Source organism: Phyllopteryx taeniolatus, chromosome 5 (genome assembly GCF_024500385.1).
Source record: "Phyllopteryx taeniolatus isolate TA_2022b chromosome 5, UOR_Ptae_1.2, whole genome shotgun sequence".
NCBI lineage: Eukaryota > Metazoa > Chordata > Actinopteri > Syngnathiformes > Syngnathidae > Phyllopteryx > Phyllopteryx taeniolatus.
The window spans coordinates 11,349,701-11,370,709 of NC_084506.1; the positions used below are offsets into that span (position 1 = coordinate 11,349,701).

The 21,009-nt window shown below is 43.7% G+C and overlaps 1 protein-coding gene across 2 annotated transcripts in view; it reads right to left on the minus strand.

The window, feature by feature from the left end:
- mbtps1 (membrane-bound transcription factor peptidase, site 1) overlaps positions 1–19,560 on the minus strand; it is a 53,939-nt gene extending 34,379 nt beyond the window's left edge. Inside the window, exons 1-7 of one of the 2 annotated variants that reach the window (XM_061772646.1) lie at positions 19,182–19,560; positions 14,224–14,750; positions 13,631–13,894; positions 12,404–12,619; positions 12,189–12,299; positions 11,925–12,034; positions 11,568–11,684 (exon numbers count right to left, since the gene is read on the minus strand). In XM_061772646.1, the coding sequence (XP_061628630.1) occupies positions 11,568–11,684; positions 11,925–12,034; positions 12,189–12,299; positions 12,404–12,619; positions 13,631–13,894; positions 14,224–14,425 (1,020 nt within the window). In that variant the 5' untranslated portion in view covers positions 14,426–14,750; positions 19,182–19,560. The remainder of the gene's footprint in view (positions 1–11,567; positions 11,685–11,924; positions 12,035–12,188; positions 12,300–12,403; positions 12,620–13,630; positions 13,895–14,223; positions 14,751–19,181) is intronic. The other variant, XM_061772647.1, reaches the window with a different exon arrangement.
- Between the last annotated feature and the right edge of the window lie 1,449 nt (positions 19,561–21,009).

Consider the following 21,009-nt stretch of genomic DNA (forward strand, 5'->3'; position numbering starts at 1 on the left):
CCACCTCCACCTTACTGGCGTCGGAATCTAAGTGGAGCTGATCCAGCCCATCTAACTGGTTTGTCAAGCGTAACTCTCATTTAACCTTTGAAAAAAAAAGTCTTTGAATACTGTATTTCTTGTCCCAGTGTTGTTTTAACTATATTTAACTTATGACAAAATATAGTCTATATTCTGTTATTATATTACCCCATAGTTTCTGTGTGATTTTATTACTTAAATAGTTCTTAGTTCTTCTGTGACTTTTTCAAATGTACATAGTAGCTTAATTCATTTAATGCCAGCCGTTTTTCAGAAATAGGGAGAGCCGGGTGCCAGCCATTTTTGACAATTTTGACTGATTTGTGAAGGCCTACAGAAATTTCGTATTATATAATAATCATCATCATAGCTATAGAAACATGGAGCCAACCAAAAGAAAGATTTTACCCTCTTCTTTCATTAGGGGAAAAAAGTACATTTCTACCCTTTTACCGTTCTTTAGTAAACAGCAGTTGAACATAGGTTTCTTGGAAATACCCGTTTCCAAGAAAAAAACAGAAAAGAGCTTTTTGTGAAACGCTCCATTTCAAGTTGAATTTTCACTTTGATGCCATTTTTTGTTCTTTTTTTTTGCTTTTACAATAGCTCAAATATCTGAACACATTTTTCCTACTATATAACAACATAACACAAAAAATTATATTTTGATTGCAAAATAGTTTATTTCAAAGTATAATATGCATTTTTGAATGATACATTAACTTTGAAATACAGAGGCTGAAATAAGTTCATTTATTATTATTTATTTAACGCGTCACCATTTTTCTCAAATATATTTCCAAAGGTGCTATTGACGTGAAAATTTCACCAATGTTGGGAACAACCCAAGTAGTTCATAGATACAAAGAAAGTAGAAGAACTTAAGGTGTGTGTAATAGTGTGAAATGACACAGGAAAAAGTATTGAACACGGCAACTGGTATTTATTTAATACTTTTTACAAAAGCCTATGTTTGCAACGACAGCTTCAAAATGCCTCCGGTACGGAGAAACTAGTTGCATACATTGCTCTGGTGTGATTTTGGGCCATTCCTTGAAGGTTCCGTGGGCTTCTATTATGGATCTTGAGTTTCAGTTCTTTCCATAGATTATTGATTGGACTCAAGTCAGGTGATTAGCTGGGCCATTCTAGCAGCTTTATTTTTTATCTTTGAAACCAATTGAGAGTTTCCTTGGCAGAATGTTTTGGATCATTATCCTGCTGAAATGTACACCCTTGTTTCATTTTCATCATCCTCGTAGATGGCAGCAGATGTTTGTCTAGAATGTCTCAGTACATTTGCCCATTCATCCTTCCTTCAATAATGTGAAGTTTACCAGTACCATTTGCTGAAAAGCAGCCAAATACTATCATGTTCCCACCTCCGAACTTTACTGTCCATATGGTGTTTTTAGGGTGATGTGCAGTGCAATTTCTCCTCCAAACGTGGTGTGCATTATGCCATCCAAACAGTTAAATTTTGCTCTCATCCGACCAGACTGTATTCTCCCAGTATTTAAGTGGCTTGTCCAAATGTTGTTCAGCAAACTTTAAACAAGCTTTTTTCCCCCCAGCAATGGGGTCTTGCGTGGTGAGCGTGCATACAGGCCATGGCAGGGGAGTACATTACTCACTGTTTTCCTTGTGACAAGAGTACCTGGAAATTCCAGGTCATTTTGAAGCTCTCCACAGGTGGTCCTTGGCTCTTGGACAACTCTTCTGATTATTCCTTGCACTCCTCTATCAGAAATCTTGCGAGCACCTGATCGAGGCAAATTTACGATGGTATGATTGTCTTTCCACTTGGGACTTTCAATGTTGGGACTATGACAGGAAAATCTTTCGGATTCGGAGAAAGGTTGATATATTGTGTGTCCAGGAGACCAGGTGGAAAGGCAGTAAGGCGAGAAGTTTAGGGGCGGGGTTTAAATAATTTTACCATGGTGTAGATGGGAAGAGAAATGGAGTCGGGGTTATTTTAAAAGAAGAGTTAGCTAAGAATGTCTTGGAGGTGAAAAGAGTATCAGATCGAGTGATGAGGCTAAAACTTGAAATTGAGGGTGTTATGTATAATGTGATTAGCGGCTATGCCCCACAGGTAGGATGTGACCTAGAGGTGAAAGAGAAATTCTGGAGGGAGCTAGACGAAGTAGTTTTGAGCATCCCAGACAGTGAGAGAGTCGTGATTGGTGCAGATTGTAATGGACATGTTGGTGAAGGAAACAGGTGATGAAGAAGTAATGGGCAAGTACGGCATCCAGGAAAGGAACTTGGAGGGACAGATGGTGGTAGACTTTGCAAAAAGGATGGAAATGGCTGTAATGAACACTTTTTTCCAGAAGAGGCAGGCACAGGGTGACCTAAAGAGCGGCAATAGAAGCACGCAGGTGGATTCCATCTTGTGCAGATGATGTACTCTAAAGGAGGTTACAGACTGTAAGGTAGTGGTAGGGAGAGTGTGGCTAGGTAGCATAGGATGGTGGTATCTAAGATGACTCTGGTGGTGGGGAGGAAGATTAAGAAGAAAAAGGCAGAGCAGAGAACCATGTGGTGGAAGCAGAGAGAGGAAGAGTGTTGTGCGGCTTTTCGGGAAGAGCTGAGACAGGCTCTCGGTGGACAGGAGCAGCTTCCAGAAGACTGGACCACTCCAGCCAAGGTGATCAGATAGACAGGCAGGAGAGTACTTAGTGTATCTTCTGGCAGGAAAGGAGAGAAGGAGACTTGGTGGTGGAACCTCAAAGTACAGGAAATCATACAAGAGGTTAGCTAAGAAGAAGTGGGATACTGACAGGACCGAGGAGAGGAGAAAGGAATACACTGAGATGCGACGTTGGGCAAAGGTTGTGGTGGCAAAAGGCCAAACAAGAGGCATATGATGACAAGTATGCCAGTTTGGACACTAAAGAAGGAGAAAAGGATCTATACCGGTTGGCCAGACAGGAAAAGAGATGGGAAGGAGGTGCAGCAGGTTACGGTGATTAAGGATAGAGATGGAAATGTGTTGACTGGTGCCAGTAGTGTGCTGGATAGATGGAAAGAATACTTTGAGGAGTTGATGAATGAGGAAAATGAGAGAGAAGGAAGAGTAGAGGAGCCAAGTGTGGTGGACCAGGAAGTGGCAATGATTAGTAAGGGGGAAGTCAGAAAGGCATTAAAGAGGCTGAAAAATGGAAAGGCAGTTGTTCCTGCTGACATACCCGTGTAGGTATGGAAGCATCTAGGAGAGGTGGCTGTGGAGTTTTTGACCAGCTTGTTCAATAGAATTCTAGCGGGTGAGAAGATGCCTGAAAAATGGAGGAAAAGTGTGATGTGCAGAGCTGTGGGAACTATAGAGGAATAAAGTTGATGAGCCACACGAAGTTATGGGAAAGAGTAGTGGAGGCTAGATTCAGGACAGAAGTGAGTATTTACGAGCAACAGTATGGTTTCATACCTAGAAAGAGTACCACAGATGCATTATTTGCCTTGAGGATGTTGATGGAAAAGTACAGAGAAGGTCAGAAGGAGCTACGTTGTGTCTTTGCGGATATAGAGAAGGTGTATGACAGAGTACCCAGAGAGTAACTGTGGTACTGCATGCGGAACTCAGGAATGACAGAAGTATGTTAGAATAATACAGGACATGCATGAGGGCAGCAGAACAATGGTGGGGCGTGCTGTAGGTGTGACAGGAGTTTAAGGTGGAGGTGGGACTGCATCAGGGATCAGCCCTGAGCCCTTTCCTGTTTGCAGTGGTGATGGGTTAGCTGACAGATGAGGTTAGACTGGAATCCCTGTGGACCATGATGACTGCAAATGACTTTGTGATCTGCAGTGAAAGCAGGGAGCAGGTGGAGGAACTTTAAATACTTGGTGTCAACGGTACAGAGCAATGGTGAGTGTGGTAAGAAAGTGCAGAAACGTGTCCAAGCAGGTTGGAACGGGTGGAGGAAGGTGTCAGGTATGTTATGTGACAGTAGAGTATCTGATAGGATGAAGGGCAAAGTTTATAAAACAGTGGTGAGGCCAGCCATGATGTACGGATTAGAGACAGTGGCACTGAAGAGACAACAGGAAGCAGAGCTGGAGGTGGCGGAAATGAAGATGTTGAGGTTCGCTCAAGGAGTGACCATGTTGGATAAAATTAGAAATGAGCTCATCAGAGGGACAGCCAAGGTTAGATGTTTTGGAGACAAAGTTAGTTAGTGTGTGTGTGCGCGCGCATGTGTAGGTGTGGGGGACTTTTGTGGGTTCCCAGTCAGACGACCAGCCATGAACAGTCCCAACCGCCGCTGCTTGATACACCTCCTGCTCAGAGCAGCTGACGGACCCCAGCACAACATCAAACCTGGCGACTTCGTGTTGATCAAGAACTACCGGCGAAAGACATGGAGATATCAGCACTGGTTTGGGCCCCTCTCGTTCTCTTGGTAACTCACACGGCTGTGAAAGTTGCTGAAAGAGGGTTCATGTGTCACACTGCAAGACGGTTCCAGTGCCTCCTATGGTCTCAACTCCATCTACTGCTCCTTCACCTTCTGGAACGGATAGTCGGAAAGCCCGGCCTGATAAAGCTGAATACTGACCATGACCGGAAAGGAGAAGCTCTCTGACACATCACCTCAACTGTTGCGCGCACACTACACACACTTGTGCACTTCTGTCCTGCAACTCGGCAGAAGAAAGAAGATGATCACTTCTCCCAGGGGTTTCAAACCCCTCCTCTGTAGTTTAGCATTAATTGCCTTAATTATTGTGGCGAAAATGTGTATTGATGCTCCAACTTTGACAGTTGACAATATTTTGCACCTTCCGAGACGTGACAACTATAACGAGCTTCTTTGGTTACATGCGATCGCCACTACCTCTGTTAATTTCATTTCCTACAGTATGAACGTCTGGTTTCTTTACACCCTTTCATGTGGGACACTCTCAAAATCGTTCTAACTTCTATGTTTGTTCTTTCATGCCACATGCCACTGCAAACCCACATGTAGTGCCTTCCCCAAGTCCCAATTTGTCATCACTCTTTCCTCGCACATTAACGTCTTTTATCAGTTCACATTACCTTAACCAAACCATCCTTGATGAAACAGGTTCTCTTCTCCCCTACGTCAATGTGAACAAAGTCTTTGGTGGTTTTAAACCCACTAATGATTCGGGTGTGGCCCCCATTAACTCTCTAACACTTACCACTCCTACTTGTGGCTGACGTTTTCCTGAACCTTTCCCTCATGCTAACTGTTTGGATGACATGACTGAGCCGGACTAAGATTCTTCGGTCTAGCTTCTTTGTGAGTCTTAATTGCAACCTGATTATGAAGCATTTTCTTAAACCTACATCACAATGTGAAACCCTGGATGAGTTTTTTTCAGGTTGTTTGTTAAATACAGTACGTTATCCAAATCATATTGTTACTTCTTAATGTTTCTTTTTATTTAATTGATTGATTCTCAAATATGGGGATTTGTTGTGACAAAATATAGTGTATATTATTTTATAGTTTGTGTGATTTTATTACTTCAATAGTCCTTAGTTCTTGTGTGACTTTTTCAAACGTACCTAGTAGCTAAATTGTTTTTTCCTCCCTTCTCAGTGGCTCTACCGGCCACCCTTTTCTCTCAAGGACAAGATAACTGTGTGAATAGGCCTCTTTCTTTCTTCATCTCCCACCCATTTTAGTTTAACTGTTCGTTGCTCCTCCGTGTTCTTCAGAGTCAGGGAGAGGCGCCAAGCAACTGGAAGTTCCTCTCTATCTGTCTCTCTCTTTGCAAAGATTTCATTAAACTGACAAAACAAGATTGCGTCCTGATTTAACTTCAAAACAAACTGTGTTGTTTCAGCCTTCCATACCATTGGCCATACAGTTCTGGAATATTCCAGCAGTGGAGAACAATGGGTTCCGCGTACCTTCATGCTTGATTCTTTTAAAAATCTTTGGAAGTAAATTTTTTTGTTTGTTTAATCAACAGAATTCTGTCAACCCTGTAAACCTTCTGCAACAAAATAGTTGATAGGTCTGTGATCATGACCCAATAGCATTCAAATTTCAAGCATGCGGCATTCCTCTGAAAGATTTTTTGGCATTTTTTGATTTTTCAGAGTTAGTCAAATCTCTTTTTGCCCATTTTCCCCAAGGAAAGTGATCGGTCGAATAATTATAATTATATTCATATATATTATAATTATTTTACCACTTGAGTATGCCTATTTAATTAGACTGTAATTTAACAAAACTAAAAATATGAGTTAAATATATCAGTGTTTTTTTTTTTCTTTTTTGCTGATGGGTGCCCTTTTTTTTGCCTTGAGCACCTGCCTCCAAAAATGTCTGCGTACGTGCCTGCCTAAATGGAACCGTTCTTTTCAGATACACTGATTACTGGTGTTTTGCGTAGTGGCAGAGACAGTTTCCGAGTAACTTATTAACGCTAATATGATGTAATTGCTTTATGAATAGCTTGTATCATTACAAGGATCTAAACGCAGAATTTAAGGCATGTCCCCTGAATATTCTGAAATTCTTAAATATAGGGCCTGGTATTTTAACAGGGGTGTTGGAAAAGGTTGAATCAAGCAACCGTACTTTTCTTCTTTGTTGAAGACATTCCACCTTTAATCCAAAAGGCTTCTTCAAATTTTAAAGTTTAGTGTCTCCCTATACAGTACATGTCTCTGCAGGGTGTGTGTTCTGAGGGGTGGTCACAACAGAGTTGCAGTTGACTGACTGTAGACTGAGAATCGACACAGACATAATAGGGTTGTATTTACCGACATTTACTTGTACAACTCCTTGTACAACCCCAATTCCAATTAAGTTGGGACATTGTGTTAAACATAAAAACAGAATACAATGATTTGCAAATCATGTTCAACCTATATTTAATTGAATACACTACAAAGACAAGGTATTTAATGTTCAAACTGATAAAATTGATTGTTTTTAGCAAATAATTATTAACTTAGAATTTTATGGCTGCAACACGTTACAAAAAAGCTGGGACAATGTCACGTTTACCACTGTGTAACATCACCTTTTCTTTTATCAACATTCAATATTAGCCATTCGAACTGAGGACTCTGCATCTTTTTGCACAATTGTTGTTTGTTGTTGTTTTTTGTTAATGTCTTTATGTCTCCAAAGTGTTCTGTAAATTGACTGTCTGTTGTACTAGAGCGGCTCCAACTACCGGAGACAAATTCCTTGTGTGTTTTGGACATACTTGGCAAATAAAGATGATTCTGATTCTGATTCTGAATAAACGTTTGGGAACTGAGGACACAAACTGTGGAAGCTTTGTAGGTGGAATTCTTTCCCATTCTTGCTTGATGTACAGCTTCAGCTGTTCAACAGTCCGGGGTCTCCGTTGTCGTATTTTACGCTTCATAATGCGCCACACATTTTCAATGGGAGACAGGTCTGGACTGCAGGCAGGCCAGTCTAGTACCCGCACTCTCTTACTACGAAGCCACGCTGTTGTTACACGTGCAGAATATGGTTTGGCATTGTCTTGCTGAAATAAGCAGGGGCGTCCATGAAAAAGACGTTGCTTGGATGGCAGCATATGTTTCTCCAAAACCCGTATGTATCTTTCAGCATTAATGGTGCCTTCACAGATGTGTAAATTACCCATGCCATTGGCACTAACACAGCCCCATACTGTCACAGATGCTGGCTTTTGAACTTTGAGTCCATAACAGTCCGGATGGTTCTATTTCTCTTTCGTCCAGAGGACACGACGTCCACAATTTCCAAAAATAATTTGAAATGTGGACTTGTCGGACACACTTTTCCACTTTGCATCAGCCCATCTTAGATGAGCTCGGGCTCAGAGAAGCCGGCTGCGCTTCTGGGTGCTGTTGATAAATGGGTTTTGCTTTGCATAGTAGAGTTTTAAGTTGCATTTAAAGCTGTAGCGCCGAGCTGTAATTACTGACATTAGTTTTCTGAAGTCTCCTCCTGGAGGGGTTTGAGTGTCCCAATGATCCTAGGAGCTAAGTTGTCTGGGACTGCACGCCCCTGGTAGGTTCACCCATGGTAAACAGTTCCTAGGTGAGGGATCAGACAAAGCACGGCTAAAAGACCCCTATGATGAAAACTATGAATGGATCTAGGTTTCCCTTGCCCAGACGCGGGTCACCGGGGCCCCTTCTGGAGCCAGGCCTGGAGGTGGGGGCTCGAAGGAGAGCGCCTGGTGGCCGGGCCTGCACCCATGGGGCCCGGCCAGGCACAGCCCGAAAGGGTAACGTGGGTCCCCCTTCCCATGGGCTCACCACCTGTGTGAGGAGCCATAAGGGTCGGGTGCAGTGCGAGCTGGGCGGTGGTCGAAGGCAGGTACCTTGGCGAGCTGGCCGGTGGCCGAAGGCAGGGACCTCGGCTACAGAAGCTGGCTCTAGGGACGTGGAATGTCACCTCTCTGGCAGGGAAGGAGCCCGAGCTGGTGTACGAGGTTGAGAAGTTCCGACTAGATATAGTCGGACTCGCCTTCACACACAGCTTGGGCTCTGGTACCAGTCCTTTCGAGAGGGGTTGGACTCTCTTCCACTCTGCAGTTGATCACAACCCGAGCGGTTTTCTATTATTGGGATTCTGTGCTCATCACGGATTGTCCATAACGAACACCATGTTCAAGCATAAGGGTGTCCACACATGCACTTGGCACCAGGACACCCTATGTCGCAGTTCGATGATCGACTTTGTGGTCGTGTCATCGGACTTGCGGCCGCATGTCAACTCATCACCACCTGGATGTGAGTTGCCTCCGATGGTGGGAGAAGATACCGGTTCGACGTGGCAGGCCGAAACGTATTGTGAGGGTCTGCTGGGAACGTCTGGCAGAATCCCCTGTCAGGAAGAGTTTCAACTCCCACCTTCGACAGAACTTTCCTCATGTTCCGGTGGAGGCGGGGAACATTGCTGAGGCGGCCAACTGGAGCTGTGGCCGTAAGGTGGTCGGTGTCTGTCGCGGCAGCGATCCCCGAACCCGATGGTGGACACAAACGGTGAGGGATGCCGTCGAGCTGAAGAAGCAGTCCTATCGGGCCTTTTTGGCCTATGGGACTCCTGAGGCAGCTGATGGTTACCTGCTGGCCAAGCGGAATGTAGCTTTGGTGGTCGATGAAGCAAAAACTTCGGTATGGGAGGAGTTCGGTGAAGACATGGAGAAAGACTTCCGTACGGCTTCGAGTAAATTGTGGTCCACCATCCGGCGTCTCAGGAGGGGGAAGCAGTGCACCATCAACACTGTGTATAGTGGGGATGGGGCGCTGCTGACCTCCACTCGGGACGTTGTGAGCCGGTGAGGCGAATACTTCGAAGACCTCCTCAATTCCACCGACACGCCTTCCCATGAGGAAGCAGCGTCTGGGTTCTCTGAGGCGGGCGCGCCTATCTCTGGGGTTGAGGTCACAGAGGTGGTTAAAAAGCTCCTCGGTGGCAAGGCCCTGGGGTGGATGAGTTTCGCCCAGAGTTCCTAAAGGCTCTGGATGATGTGGGGCTGTCCTGGTTGACACGCATCTGCAACATCGCGTGGACATCGGGGACAGTGCCTCTGTTTTGGCAGACTCGGGTGGTGGTCCCATTTGTTAAGAAGGGGGATCGGAGGGTGTGTTCCAACTACAGGGGGATCACACACCTCAGCCTCCCTTAAGGTCTATTCAGTGGTGCTGGAGAGGAGGGTCTGTCGGGAAGTCGACGGTGCATGGGAGTTCGCCCATCCAGTCTACATGTGTTTTGTGGACTTGGAGAAGGCGTTAGACTGTGTCCCTCGGGGGGTCCTGTGGGGGTGCTTCGGGAGTATGGGGTACCGAACCCCCTGATACGGGCTGTACGACCGGAGTCAGAGTTTGGTCTGCATATCCGGCAGGAAGTCGGACTCGTTTCCGGTGAGGGTTGGACTCCGCCAAGGCTGCCCTCTGTCACCGATTCTGTTCATAACTTTTATGGACAGAATTTCAAGGCGCAGCCGAGGTGTAGAGGGGGTCCGGTTTGGTGGCCTCAGAATTGCATATCTGCTTTTTGCAGATGATGTGGTTCTGTTGGCTTCATCAAGCCGTGATCTCCAACTCTCGCTAGAGCAGTTCGCAGCAGAGTGTGAAGCAGCTGGAGTGAGAATCAGCACCTCCAAATCTGAGACCATGGTCCTCAGTCGGAAAAGGGTGGCGTGCCCTCTCCAGGTTGGGGATGAGATCCTGCCCCAAGTGGAGGAGTTCATGTATCTTGGGGTCTTGTTCACGAGTGAACAAAGCTCTCGATTTACCGGTCGATCTACATTCCTACCCTCACCTATGGTCACGAGCTGCAGGTCGTGACCGAAAGAACAAGATCCCGGATACAAGCGGCCTAAATGAGTTTCCTCCGCAGGGTGTCCGGGCTCTCCCTTAGAGATAAGGTGAGAAGCTCGGTCATCCGGGAGGATCTCAGAGTAGAGCCGCTGCTCATCCACATCGAGAGGAGCCAGATGAGGTGGCTGGGGTATCTGATTTGGATGCCTCCCGGACGCCTACCTGGTGAGGTGTTACGGGTAAGTCCCACCTGGAGGAGACCCCGGGGACGACCCAGGACACGCTGGAGGGACGACGTATTTCGGCTGGCCTGGGAACGCCTCGGGATCCCCCCGGAAGAGCTGGATGAAGAGGCTGGGGAGAGGGAAGCCTGTGCGTCCCTGCTAAAGCTACTGCCCCCACGACCCGACCTCGGATAAGGGGTAGAAAATGGATGGGTGGATGGGTTTTCTGAAGTGTTCCTGAGCCCATGTGGTGATATACTTTACACATCGATGTCGGTTTTTAATGCAGTGCCGCCTGAGGGATCGAAGGTCACGGGCATTCAATGTTGGTTTTTGGCCTTGCCGCTTACATACAGTGATTTCTTCAGATTCTCTGAACCTTTTGATATATTATGGTCCGTAGATGATGAAATCCCTAAATTCCTTGCAATTGTACGTTGCGGAACATTGTCCTTAAACTGTTTGACTATTTTCTCACGCACTTGTTCACAAAGAGCTGAACATCGCCCCATCTTTGCTTGTGAATGACTGAGCAATTCAGGGAAGCTCCTTTTATACCCAATCATGGCACCCACCCGTTCCCAATTAGCCTGTTCACCTGTGGGTTGTTCCAAGCAGGTGTTTGATGAGCGTTCCTCAACTTTCTCAGTCTTTTTTCCACCTGTCCCAGCTTTTTTGGAACGTGTTGCAGCCATAAAATTCTAAGTTAATGATTATTTGCTAAAAACAATAAAGTTTATCAGTTTGAACATTAAATATCTTGTCTTTGTAGTGTATTCAATTAAATATAGGTTGTACATGATTTGCAAATCATTGTATTCTGTTTTTTTTTATGTTTAACACAACGTCCCAACTTCATTGGAATTGGGGTTGTACATTTAAAATTTGTTATGTGTATAAATCTTCTTTATTTTTTTTCAAATGATTCCAATGTGTGTTTAATGCCTGTCATTAAGGACAAAAGAAGTGTGTGTCTGCCCGACTTGAACATTTACACCGATACATTACCTGTTTTTTCCAACTCTTTACAACTTTACGAGACTCCAAGAGTTTCTGACCTTGTCAACAAAAGGGTGATCCATGAAGTCGGGGCCCCCAATGCTGAGGTTGAGAACATCAATCTTTTTTAAGATGGCATAGTTGAAGGCATCCAAGAACCATGATGTATATGACACCTGTATGGTAAAACGATACAACAAACACCCCAAAAATACATAAAATTTGAAAAATTTAAAATAAAAATCACAATTACTGGCTTTGAGGTCGATTTGGACATGGAAGAAGCTTACTGTATTTGCTACATTGTTAATTATCATTACAATAAGATGCACATGTACATGTCAAAAAGAGGTGATTAAGTTTAACATTGCTGCAGCACATTATCATCGTATAATACAGTAATTTAAGGTCTATACCTGGTTGTTTGTGAACACTCTGAATATGTGTAGCTCTGAGTCAGGAGCAAAGCCCTGACACTCTCTCATACTGGCTATCACTCCAGCTACAAATGTGCCATGACCCAAGCCTGAAAAAAATTCAAAGACAGACTCAACTTTTTTTCTTCCACCTCATTACAGTATATACTTCTAAGGCACTGATGAAATTTCATTGACAGTCAGAATAAAACACATTCGCATATCTTCATCATTAACATTAGTGTCATATTTTGTACTGCTCACCATCATCCAGTGTCTTCTCATTGGTCCAGTTGGTCCTTTCCTTCACATTCTTAAAATGTGGGTGTTTCTCGCTCAGACCTGTATCAAAAACTGCCACCTTCACACCAGAACCTGCAAATATACACACAGAGAGACATTGATAATTTCAGCACCTTTAATTTGGATGCTTCATGTTTTAGTCACCCCTCTCCTACTTCAAAGCTGTTCAGGCTTACCAGTGTGTCCCATCTGCCAGAGTACATCTGCCTGCAGGATCTGGGCTACATGGCGGGGGATGGCTCGCAGCAGGCGTCGACTGGAGTGGCGCCCAGTTGAATGCCAAAAACCTGAGGCGAGTGACAGACTGGTCCTTCGAAAAGGCCGGGACGATTGCCATGACTGCCATTTTTGCATCCTGCGGGTGCTGTTAAAGGATGCAGCGGTTTCTGGTGCTTGGGAGAGAAAAGGCAACAATTGGTGAATAGTTTAGTCCAGAGATTAATATATTTGATTCATTTTAATTGTTTTAATTCTCAGGAGGTATAATCTTTAACCAAATATTCACTTATCATTACAGATGAGTTGTGGACTTATGCAAGTCATCTCTTTTATTTTCTCTATCTCACAGTGGCGTGGAGCTGAACTCATCATAATTAGATCGTCACAAGTTTATCTAGCAAACAGTAGCACAGCTCCACAGGGATTCATCATGCCTGGGTGGGTCTCAATCATTCCTCTTAATAAAGGGCTTATCAGTATTTTTTTCTTGAGTAATCCCCTCTCCAATAAAACAAAAAGAATAACGATTTTCATGAGATTAAGTAAAAACAGAAAGAAAAAGGTCTTTATTGATTTTTTTTTTGTTTTTCCAACTATTGTTTTTAGTCTTAATAGTGTTTAGTTGTTACATTAAATGTGAATAATTAAAAACAATGAATAACCAAATCCACACAATTTCCAGAATGAGCAATTCATTTATTACTGTGTCCAAGTATTAACCACTGTATAATACAACTATATTATAGTTGTATAGTTATACTATACAACAAGATTTACTTAGCCACATTTCACTAAAAATAAATAAATATATAAAACATTGAACCAATAATAGAAATATTAGTCTTATGGAAATGGTGCGGCACCCCACACTGGCATATTTTGTCCAGTGCCAGGCACAGGGTGTACCCCGCTGTTCAGGCAAGCCCCACCAACACTAACTCACCTTTTCACTCTATGAGTGAGCAAACACAGACGTTCTCTGTCCCATCTCCCATCCCCCAACACACAAATATATTTAGACACACATATTCACCATTCAAATTCAACACAGCCAGGCTAGGCATGTGTTTGGTCCTATTTTAACACCTTTCAGATATCCACTATTCGTACTACTTTTATAAAAACTGTTTTTCCACTAGCAGGTGATATTTTCCTACCCAGCAGCACACTATAGTCAGACTTACAAGGGATGTATTTGAGCGAACGGAACACTTTGCGTTGTGGAGTGACCCTCTTGATGTAGGGATGGTCTTCTAAGGTCAGCAGACTGCTGGGTGTAGCTTGTCGGATGTGGACCAGCTCAAAGTCACTGGGGAAGTCAGAAGCTGGGTTCTCTCTGGGAACAATGTGCCACTGAATGGCTCCAGCCTTTTTGTTTCGTAGGGCGCTGGTTATGTATAGGCTGCGTGCTTTGGCCGAGAAATACCCCGTGAATGCCACAATGTACTCTGGATGCAAAGTGTGAAGAGATAGGTTTAGGGCAGCGATATAGGAAAATATCCAGTGTGATGGTCATCATCCTTAAATTTACATTTAAAGGAAGTGTATTTTTCAAGCACAATGTGCTTGAAAACACACAAAACTTCAACTGCTTCATTACAAATTGAATTATTTCCATGTTAACCCTGCCTTAAATACAATATGCTCTAATATCCTAAAAACACATAAAATGGATAAACAGGAAATTACACATTACAACTTTCATCAGGACTTGCCCCCACATGTCCGTGGCTTAGCTGAAATAAAAACATGTTTGAGTATGACAATAATTTCTTACCATGTTCCACCACATTGGAGGAGAACTCTAATTTGAGAGTGAGGTGAGAGCAGTTAGAGTTGGGAGACTCCAAGTTATGGCTTTGACCAGGGCCAGATGGCTCCATCCCCACCACAGGCAGGAAGCCTACAAGCAGGCCCATAAACATGGAGACCCACAGTGGTAGTAGGTGCATTTTGCGTTGTGAAACTGTACAAATCATTTGTTTTGCGTTTCAGTTTTCAGTTTTGAGCAGTTAAAACCTGTATCAGGGCCAGGAGAACAGACCAGCATATCAGGCCCAGAGCTCCAAAAGTGAGTCCATAATGAAAATGTTCGAAGGAGCTAGAATAATTTCTTTCTGCGTTTTCTCTCCATGGTGGTAAGCAAAGGTGGAGTTCAGTGACACCGCCAGAGTAGGAACACTGCTGCCATGGTGAGATAGGAGGTGGAAATCACTCCGGAAAGTAGGAAGAATAGGAGGATGGCGGGAGAAGTGATGAAGGAAAGGTTGGCATCAATCAACGCTGTCCCTTCTTTATTTAAACCTGGAAAGAAATGAGAAAATAATAATAAAGTTAACAGGATCATGTTTGGAACATATTAAAGTTCATGTACCCGATGGCGCCGTCATGCTTCCCGGCTTCCATCTTCACAGGGCAGACCGCGACATGGAATTATCGGGAAAAACAAAAGACGGCGGGATATGCTTCTATATCAACAAAAACTGGTGTACAGACGTCACGGAGCTCAGCACACACTGCAGCCCGCATTTGGAGTCGCTGTTTTTGAACTTTAAGCCATTCTACTCGCCTCATGAGTTTGCATCATTCATTCTCGCTGGTGTATACATTCCGCCTCAAGCTAACACAAACGCCGCACCGTTAATGCTCGCTGAACAAGTCAGCGAAATTGAAAAAAAAAAACACCCGGACTCACACCTCATTATTCTTGGGGACTTTAACAAAGCTAAACTCAACCACGAACTCCCTAAATACAAGCAGCACATCGATTGTCCTACAAGGGAAAATAACAAATTTGGACCACTGCTATACTACGCTAAACAACAAATACCGTGCCAAACGTCGTGCAGCACTGGGCTCGGCTGATCACTGCTTAATTCACTTAATATCGACATACAGGCAAGAACTTAAATGTGCAAAGCCTACAGTGAAAACAGTGAAAAAGTGGACCAATGAAGCAAAGATGGAACGTCAAAGCTGTTTAGACTGCACAGACTGGAGTGTCTTTGAAAATTCAGCTGGCAGCCTGGATGAATATACTGACACTGTCACATCCTATATCAGTTTCTGTGAAGAGCAAAGTCATTGAAAAAGTCATTTCGCACTTTCAACAACAACAAGCTGTGGTTCACTGCCAAACTCAAGCAACTTCGCCAAGCTAAGGAGGACAGGGCCCTGTATAATGGAGCGAGAAACCAGCTGACTAAAGAAATTAACATTGCAAAGAGGAACTATGCAGCAAAGTTGGGAAAACAGTTTAGCGCTAACGACTCTAAATCAGTCTGGCATGCATTCCAATCGCTAACAAATTACAAGCGACGATCCCCCCAAGCTGAGAACAATAGCCAACGACTTGAATAACTTCTACTGGAGATTTGAAAAGGACACTTTCACACCCCACACCCACCCGGCCGCACCACGGACCACAATCACACCTCTGACTTCTGCGTTAACCATCCACGAACAGGATGTGAGACGCATCTTCAAACAACAAAAGATTAACAAAGTGGCAGGCCCAGACCATGTGTCCCCATCCTGCCTCAAAGTCTGCGCGGATCAGCTTGCTCCAGTCTTCACACAGATCTTCAATAGATCTCTGGAACTGTGCGATGTACCATCCTGTTTCAAAAGCTCCACCATCATTCCAGTCCACAAGAAACCTACAATCTCAGGTCTGAATGACTACAGGCCTGTTGTCTTGACATCTGTGGTCATGAAGTCCTTTGAACGTCTCGTGCTGGACCACCTTCAAGAGCGTTACAGGTCCCCTGCTGAACCCCCTGCAGTTTGCCTACCGAGCAAACAGGTCTCTGGATGACGCCGTCAACACGGGACTGCACTTCATCCTAGAACACCTTGAAGGCACAGGGACCTACTCGAGGATCCTGTGTCCTCTCTCTGCTGATCTTCTCTGTCTAATGAACGACTGCACCTCAACGCACCCAGCTGTCAAACTCCTGAAGTTTGCAGACGACACCACAGTCATCGGCCTCATCAAAGACAGAGTCTGCGTATCGACAGGGAGTGGAGCGGATGGAGCTGTGGTGCGGCCGGCACAACCTTGAGTTGAACACGCTCAAAACTGTAGAGATAATCGTGGACTTCAGGAAGCACCCTTCGCCACAGCTGACCCTCACACTGTCCAACTGCCCTGTGTCAACCATCAAGACCTTCAAATTCCTAGGAATTACTGTCGGTAAGGACCTGAAGTGGGAGAACAACATTAACTCCATCCTCAAAAAAGCCCAGCAAAGGATGTACTTCCTGCGGCTTCTGAGGAAGCACGGCCTACCACAGGACCTGTTCAGGCAGTTTTACACAACAGTCATTGAATCAGTCCTGTGTTCATCCATCACAGTCTGGTTTGGTGCTGCCACAAAAAAGGACAAACTCCGACTGCAACGGACAGTCAAAACTGCTGAAAAAAATTGTTGGTACCCCCCTATCTACACTTGAGGACTTGCACGCTCCCAGTACTAAGACAAGACTAGGGTTGGGCATTGAGAATGGAGAACCGATTGGAACCGGGACTAACGTTCCCGTTCTCCCGGAACCGTACAAATTTCAAAATTTCGGTTCCCAGTTTCTGGCGGCACGGTGGAGACTGGTTAGAGCGGCAAACAAAAGTGTGTCTTAACTTTGTTAAAATGAATGACCAGTCGCCTCAGTGCAACACTTGGAATAAGATTATATTGTGCAAAGGAGTTTTTCCCGATGTGTAGCGTCTGACGCGCTCAGAGCCTCAGACTACACCGCGCGGAGCTTCAGTGAAGTCAACTCTCAGTCTACTGGGTGAGTGAAACAATAAAATACATCTATGCCAACATTGAGAAGGTAAACAAGGTAAACGGTTGCTTCCACTTTTGCACTGATGGTTTTTAGCGTTTTTTTTAGTCTTCAAACAAAACAAAAAAGCTTAACATTGGTCTAAAACTTCACCGTAGCAACTTGAAAAAAAATTAATTGGGTCAAAATTCACATAAACATTGTCTCACAGTATCACAAACACTAACCTTGTGTTTCATCGGTGGGTAGGGAAAGGAATCAGCGTTTTATAGCATTTGGTTCCATCAATTAAAAAAATAAATAAATAAAATAATCAAAAACAATCACCGGTGCCGTGTGAAGTTACCAAAATGCTGCGTTCCGGTGCGTACCCTTCAAAATAAAAGGCTACAAGCTTAAAACAAGCAGTCAAGTTAAAACTTGCACATATAAACCATTTGACGTGATGAAACAGAATACAGGGGCAGCTATATAGCACTATATAGCGGTCAGTGAAGTCAACTCTCAGTCAACTGGGTGAGTGAAACAAAATAAAATAGTTAAAACAGTTAAAATAACTATACATAAATACGATTCTGATTCTGCTATTGCTCATGGGCACATCACCAGCGTTTGGTATCTGGCGTCTCTCCAGCAACTTATTTGAAGTTCCATATTCTGTGGCCACAGTGGGTCTTAAACCGAAGACCCTCCCGTACCCTCACTTTGTGGCCTTAACTGTTTCCACCATCTGGCTCTGGCATACGAGATCCAATTCAAGGGCTGTATCAAAAATTCTGCATTCACAAAAATAATAACGCTTAGCCTCAGATCATTAGGCCCTTCCAAGTCTGTCACCATCCGTCCGCCTAGCTCTCTGTCTGTCTATCTATCTTTGCTGTGTCTGTACTTTAAAGTCTAAACAGAATTGCACATTCAGATAACTACATGCATGATAATAAAATACTTGTCACCCACAATTGCTTTTAACACAACACGGCTGGTATTGGGTTTTCATTCCCATGCCGTTCCGGCGTTCTGCCTTTCCTTTTGACACAGCTGCTGTACCACATCTGCTACAGCCAAAGCCCAAAAATTGGCAGATTGCCTTTATCCCCCCAACCTATATAACAATATTCCAGGGTTGTAAAAAAAATGTCAGCAATTTCAGACAGGTCTGTGAAAGTTAGTTAGTTAACTAACCCTAACTCACTTGTGTCAACAACCGAGCCACAAAGATGGCATCAAACCTCAACCTAACTAGTAATTAGCATCAGCAAGAATGAGCCCCACCCCCATCAGTGGATAAAGCTCAGCAGTAGGCGACTATAGGCATGACATTTATTGGTACAGGACGTCAATAAATAAGTGTACAAAACACATCGGTACAAAATTTATACAAACAGCTCATATAGGTCATGAAGGTACAGTATAGTGGTTGGAATTGTAGGAAAGCATGACTTCCAGTGATTTCATGTTTAAGTGACTAAAGTTCGTTTTCTTCTAAGCAAAACAAAATTGGGTACAATGTGCTTTACATGAGTTATATTTATTTCAACAATATAAGAGCAGTTTTATATTTAAAGTAAGCCTGACAAATAGACTTATCTATTCGGTTGATAGGGAAACTAGCAAAACAAAGGTGATTTATAAAAAATAAAAATAAAAAATAAAAAAAGGAAATACCAAATCAGCTTTATCTGTGTAAACATTGCAACAATCTGCAGATGAGCTGGACGCTTAAAATACTACTTGAACTAATCGATCGTCATCAAGACTAAATAACACTGTTAGGATGTCACATAGCCAAGGCAATATCTGAGGATGTCATAAACATTGTTATATGAATGCAGAAGCGTGTTAAAAGGTATTTTGAGCCAGCATACTATCACGTGTAGCATATGCTAGCTAGCGTAGTAATGTTTTTTCAGGAAACCTTGTTTTTCATGACACCATTACGATGTTACTCACCCATATAACTCCGTATCGCAGTTCCCGTCTGTCTTCGGTGTTTTATTATTTACCTTCCTTGTAGTGACGCACGGTTACCTTCTCGGTTCCGTGTTGTGCTTTCCTGGGACAAAAGCTAGCAGCTGCAGCAGCAGCAGCAAACACTGACGTCTCGTCATGACTGGATGCCAGATCTACCTGATTACTCGCTCACAACTTGGTCGCCTCTGCCCAAATGTTCAGGTGAGGACGGGATAAACAAATATGTTGTCTGCAGATTTACGGTTCACATCATCATCTTGAGGTTATTCTCTTCAGGGTGTGTTGGTTTGTACATTAGGACCGTATCCTATTTGAATCAGAACTGGCAACCCAAGAGACTGTCATTTCATATGCTTCCATCAATGGGCGCTGTTTCACAGAATAAACTAGCCATCCATCCCTCCATTCTCAACACCTCTTATCCTGGTTAGGGTCGCGGGGTGCTGGAGCCTATCCCAGCTGACTCCAGCCAATCGCAGGGCACAGAGAAACAAACAACCATTCACACTTACATTCACGCCTACGGGCAATTTAGAGTCTTCAATTAACCTACCATGCATGTTTTTGGGATGGGGGAGGAAACCGGAGTACCCGGAGAAAGCCCACACAGGCACGTAGAGAACATGCAAAATAATGTAATTTAGTAATCATGCTGTTAGACAGAATATTTATTTCCTCTAAAGATCACATGAAGTTATTGCTAGTTCCTTATAAAAGTGTTTTAAAAGACCGATTCAGTTTCATATTTAGCAACAAATGCACTTAATAGCCAGTTAAACTCCTGTTATTTTTTGACAGTGGGGCAAAACAATATTTCGTCAGGCACCAATTGTGGATGTTCTCCCACTTAACATGAGAGAGGCCTGTAAATTTTCATCATAGGTATACCTCACCCGCAACTCTCACCAGGATAAGTGGTGTTGAAAATGAATGGGAGGTATACCTCGCCTATGAGAGACAAAATGAGAGAAAAAAATTATCCAGAAAATCAAGTTGTCTGATTTTTAAGGAATTTATTTGCAAATAAAATAAGTATTTGGTCAACAACAAAAGTTAATCTCATCTCTTTTGTTATATATCCTTTGTTGGCAATGACAGAGGTCAAACATTTTCTGTAAGTCTTCACAAGATTTTCACACACTGTTGTGGGTATTTTGGCCCATTCCTCCATGCAGATCTCCTCAAGAGCATTGGTGTTTTGGGGCTGTCGCTGGGCAACACAGACTTTCAACTCCCTGCAAATAATTTCTATGGGGTTGAGATCTTGAGACTGGCTAGGCCACTCCAGGACCTTGAAATGCTTCTTACGAAGCCACTCCTTTGTTGCCTGGGCAGTGTGTTTGGGATCATTGTCATGCTGAAAGACCCAGCCATGTTTCATCTTCAATGCCCTTGCTTATGGAAGGAGGTTTTCACTCAAAATCTCACAATACATGGCCCCATTCATTATTTCCTTTACATGGATCAGTCGTCCTGGTCCCTTTGGAAAAAAAAAAAAACAGCTCCAAAGTATGATGTTTCCACCCCCATGCTTCACAGTAGGTATGGTGTTCTTTGTATGCAACTCAGCATTCTTTCTCCTCCAAACTCGACAAGTTGAGTTTTTACCAAAAAGTTCTATATTGGTTTCATCTGACCATATGACATTCTCCCAATCCTCTTCTGGATCATCCAAATGCTCTCTAGCAAACTTCAGACTGGCCTGGACATGTACTGGCTTAAGTAAGGGGACACATCTGGAACTCCAGGATTTGAGTCCCTGGCAGCGTAGCGTGTTACTGATGGTAGCCTTTGTTACTTTGGTCCC